This window comes from Branchiostoma belcheri, unplaced genomic scaffold (genome assembly GCF_001625305.1).
Source record: "Branchiostoma belcheri isolate BF01 breed outbred unplaced genomic scaffold, Haploidv18h27 scaffold60, whole genome shotgun sequence".
NCBI classification, from domain to species: Eukaryota; Metazoa; Chordata; class Leptocardii; order Amphioxiformes; family Branchiostomatidae; genus Branchiostoma; species Branchiostoma belcheri.
The window spans coordinates 651,494-656,475 of record NW_017804243.1 but is presented as its reverse complement, the minus strand read 5'-3'; the positions used below and the strand labels follow the sequence as shown (position 1 = coordinate 656,475).

The window sequence follows — 4,982 nt, the reverse complement described above, 5'->3', positions numbered from 1 at the left end:
CCGATAGTGACGAATCAAGTTTTGTGATGAGGTAGAAATTCAGTGGAAAAGACAAATTTCTGATTTTATTGTCATCTCAAATATCATTAAGCATTGGGGCTTTACCCCAAATATCGTGCGATTTGAATATTTTTCGGTCGGACAAAAACCATTTCAATTTAAACCACGCACCAAAAACAAAAAGTCATTGTAAGCAGGTCTTGGAAATTTGTTGGCGGTGGAAACATTGCCGAAAATGATGCGGTGTATTTGAGCGTGAACTGGGACAAAAACGCAAACATTCGTAAAAAATATACGCACTAGAGGGATATTTCTGTCAACTATAAATTTCTAACGTAATTTGGGGAGTTTTCGACAAATTATTTGCACAATGGATGCCGTCCGTGCAGCTGCAGGGCGGCAAAATGTACAAATCGTCAGGCGGTGTCTCTGGCTGGGCGGCGCATCTGACTCACAACACCACTCTTTGCGGCCTGGCTGGTGGGCGGGTCCCCGTCTGTGCACTGTGATTGGCGCGCCAGAACGCCACGTGTTCTGTCGGCGCCGGGGAGTCTACCAGTGCCGCTGCTCACTGCTGTCTACGTGCGGTTTCTATGGCGACACGGCGTGGGAACGCCCGGCCCAACACTGGGGGCCTGCATGCCCTGTTTCGTAAGGCGTATTAAATCAGGCCTTTTCTTTATTTAATAGTCTTCGTAAACCGTAGACAGCCTTCCCAAAAATCAACGTAATTCGTACATTAGCCACAAAGCGTTAAGTCGTAATGAGCTCTGAAACTTTAACTTTATAGCGAAAATTTTGCGTAATTCGTAATCACTACCCTCAATGCAGGCCCTCAACATGAACACTGCGTGGCTCACGAAATGTATCAAAATTTGAGGCGTAAAGAACCCTTGAATTATGCTTCGCCCCCTTGTTCTCCGGACGTCAAAAAATAAAGAACTTCTTGAGTGGCGATATGGCACGTGGATGACGCCGTGGACATTAGAACTGAGTGTGTGGAACAAGACGTAGACGACAAAGAATCACTCATCAGAACTGTTCTAGCAGACACCGAGACCGACTCGAGACTTGGGTTCGGTGCGTCTCAGAAGCAGCCGAGGAAAATGTCCAGAAGAAATGAGAGAGAGCGCCAGCGGGTCCGGATGGTGAACATGGGCTTCGCCAACCTACGAAACCTCGTGCCGGACGGGCGGACCAACAAGAAAATGTCGAAGGTGATTGTTTTCTTCTTCTTCTTCTTTGGTTTGAGGGGGCCAACATTAGCATAATGATACACAAAGTGGTACACACAACTACATTACTAATACAAACTTTGTTACATTATCACATAAATACACCAAATTATCATCTTTAGAACGACAACAGTGCTATATCTACAGTTTGTTATGTGACTGAATGGTTCTATCAGGCACAGTTCTATATAGTCTCCTCCGCGTATCCAAGAACGTAGGTTTGCCCCAGGCACGTTTCTGAACACTAGTGGACTATTCAGAACCGTGCCTGAACATTGTTTTGAATAGAGCACAGTTCTGAATACAACTGATATGGGTGTACTATCTATATACATGTACACAGATACAGATAGAATACCCATAGTGTTTCACCCCCTACCCTCCAAAATCCTATCCAGTTGCTTGAGTAACTGTTGTTTTTTGGCGTAACAAACGAATATCTCTATCTCTCTATCTTAGGTTGAGACCCTCCGCTCAGCTATGGAGTACATACGGCAAATGAAGGAGCTTGTGGAAGAGCACGATGCCGTATACTAGTAACCGCCGTGCTGAGAAGAACACGATGATGCTATTAATGTACTGTCTGTTTGTGCCACTTTGTATTTCTCAGCAATGTAGGGACGACCCCCTCACTTCCAGGGTCAACCTCCCCCACCACTCCCCCCCCCCCCATAAAAAACTAGGGCCAGTATAAAGACGAGCTCCAGTGGTCCTGTGAGTACAGTCTGGCATACAGGCTACTAGTAAGGCAACCATTCAAATAAACAACAACAAAAAAAACTAACAAACAAATCTCTATCTTAGGTTGAAACCCTCCGCTCGGCGATGGAGTACATCCGGCAGCTGAAGGAGCTTGTGGAAGAGCACGATGCGGTAACCGCCGTGCTGAGCCACGCATTCCCTCGGGCCCAGACGCACCTCCCCCCGCCCAGCTTCAGCTACGAGTCCGATGGCTCCAGCAACCCCATGTCGCCGGAGGAGGAGGCAGAGCTTCTCGACTTCTCGTCGTGGTTCTGAGATGTGTGTGCTCCGTCTTAAGGTACATCTACTTTACTTTAATTAGGCCATGTTTAGTGGGGTCGTGTGGCGTAGCGGCAGAGTGCGCGACTCGGAACTTAGAGTCCCGGGTTCGAGTCCTGACATGCCACCGATCTTGTGCCCTTAGGAAAGGCACTTTACACGGCTTTCCTCACTTAGCTCAGGTGTAAATGAGTATTGTCCTGTCATGTATTTGTCCCCTGTGTTGGTGGCGGCATTAATATAAGTTGAAAAAACTTGAGTGTGTCGTCACCACGTCTGGTGATTACATGTTGGAATAAAAAAAATAGGCCATGTTGATTTTGATATATGGATGACATCCTCTGGGAACCTTAAAACTGATGCGAACGTGCGAATAAAAAAGTTTGCCCCCCCCCCCAAAAAAAGTTGCTTTCAATATGAAATCTACGTGGTTCTGAAGGTTAAACAAATGACACACAGGGTATGGTTTGGTGAATACCCTAGTGTTGAAAATGTAAAGAAATGAATTTGGTCTTTTTCGTTTGATTTTGGCATGCTACGACATTGGAAAACGATTTCCAATGTTTTTTTTTCCAATGATTTTAAATACCTCACCAAGTGGTATGTTTATCTGTTTTATCACAGGTCTCAGAAGAAAACACGCTACAGAAAGGTCGACAACCTGGCACTACAAATGACGTTCACAGAAATTACCTCCCTGCATAAAGCGTGTATTACATTACACTATGAATTGCACTTGGGCATAAGATTGCTCAAGGTCGTATTTTTGTATTCAAGGATGGCATGTTGTCTACACTTTTTCATGTTGTGTCAGAAAAAAAAATATCGTCTGCAAAGAGCAAAATTCTAACGTAATGTTGACCAAACATCCAAAGTAAACCTTGACAAATCCGCTCTACTACAGTCTATGTTAAATGGACCTCAAGACATGACGTCATCTTTATCCAATAGCAGCCCGGGAAGTATACACTAAAAGCCGAATGCGCATGTGCTTTATAGACCTCTGTGAGCCAAACGTACAAAGAGTTTCCATATTGCTGGTGATATGGGAGACATCGATGTAAAAAATATATAAAAAGACGCTGTGAATATGTTGTATATTAATGTAAATTGAGCCATAAGATATATATATAAATGTAAAATTGTGTCATGTTGTATAAATACTCGACATTATGACATTAACCAAAGGACTTGTTGAATTGTAATGAGGCAGTTTTCTTGTTATTAAAAGAGTTGTCATTTATACAAAGATAGTTTGTGTTTTTTCTCATCTAATGGTCTGTGTGATAGCTGACTTAAATTTGGCAAAATTATTTCTGAATGGGATAAATTTAGAATTGTCTGTGTCCTCTTAGAATTTTCGGAGAAAAACTAGTATCAAAAGAGGAATGTTCTACTAAATTAAATGCCAAAAAGATATTTTTAAATGCTTATATTTCAAAGATATCTAGCAAAGATTCTAAACTTGAGTCGTGGTTTAATAATAATAGTTTATTGACAACAATCCTTGTACATGGCAGCGTTTAAACCGCTGAATTGCGTACACAGATTTAAAAACAATTAAACAATAAAGGTGGGCTAAACAAACAAAGGACATTGACAAACTAGGTACAAACAACTTAAACAAATACTAGCTGTACGCAGTTATAAATTAGATATATAAGTGATTAAAAACAATATTGGTCCGGTACTGGGAGATTTCAACCTAGGTCTGCTTGTTTATTTAACAAATCAGTGAAATAGGGGATTGGGCTCGTTTTGTACCGCTTTGTTTTCGTCAAAGGGATGTCGAGTTGGTTTGCCCCCTTCAGGCATCTGCCATGGATGTCTGAGCGGGATGGGGGTAACCAATGTCGGAACGAAGGGGAGTTAAGGAGGGACTTTGCAAACTTAAGGCTAAGGGTTTCTCTTCTTTTCTCTAGGGACGGCAAACATAATTGGGACAGGGCGATGTTGTAAGACGTGTACAGGGGGCCAAGGATTATCTTTACTGCTCGTTTTTGTATGCGTTCGATTTTTATTACTTGATGTACAGAGATACTTGAATTCCAGACTGGGGCCGCATATTCAAGGGTCGGGCGTATGTATCCTTGGTAGAAATGGCAAAGGTCTTGAACAGGGAGTCCGGAATGTTTCAGTTTCTTCAGCCAGAAAAGACGTGAGCTCCCCTTCTTTGTTATAATTTCAATATGTTTGTCCCATTTCAGGTCCCCCGAGAGCCATAAACCGAGAATACAGGCGGATTCGGTATATATAAGGGGCTTATTATGAAGTGTTATATACATTTGGCCCATGTAGGGCATGAATAAAGGGTTAATGCCTTGCTCCTCAGTGCATATGGTGAGATAATCCCTGATCAGTTGCAATAGCCAATGAGGTCGTTGGTGAAATTGACTATATTCTGTAATGATTTCCCTTCATTTTGTCATGTGTTTCACAGCACTTTGCTGAAGAGGGAAACAAGCTGTTCAAAACTGTGAAAGATTTCTCAGAAGACGTAAGTATGGTACATGTATCACTTTTTGCTCATTCACTGACACTGTTACTAGTACAAATTTAGCTTGCTTCCTTTGTCACCTGGAGTTAACAATTTTTGAGCATGCGAATCATAAATGGTAAACTTATCTATGGTTAGTCTAGCACCTTCATGTCTTTTTACCTCCATGAAAAATGGAGGTATTGTTTTTGGCGGGTCTGTGTGTGTGTGTGTGTGTGTGTGTGTGTGTG

General features: G+C 42.4%; 1 protein-coding gene across 1 annotated transcript; it reads left to right on the top strand.

The window, feature by feature from the left end:
* Positions 1–374: 374 nt before the first annotated feature.
* On the top strand, positions 375–3,437 carry LOC109482711 (achaete-scute homolog 1-like). The gene is made up of 4 exons (XM_019785530.1): positions 375–480; positions 952–1,217; positions 2,040–2,274; positions 2,880–3,437. The coding sequence occupies exons 1-3, from the start codon at positions 375–377 to the stop codon at positions 2,250–2,252; spliced, it is 585 nt and encodes a 194-aa protein (XP_019641089.1). The 3' UTR covers positions 2,253–2,274; positions 2,880–3,437.
* Positions 3,438–4,982: the final 1,545 nt, after the last annotated feature.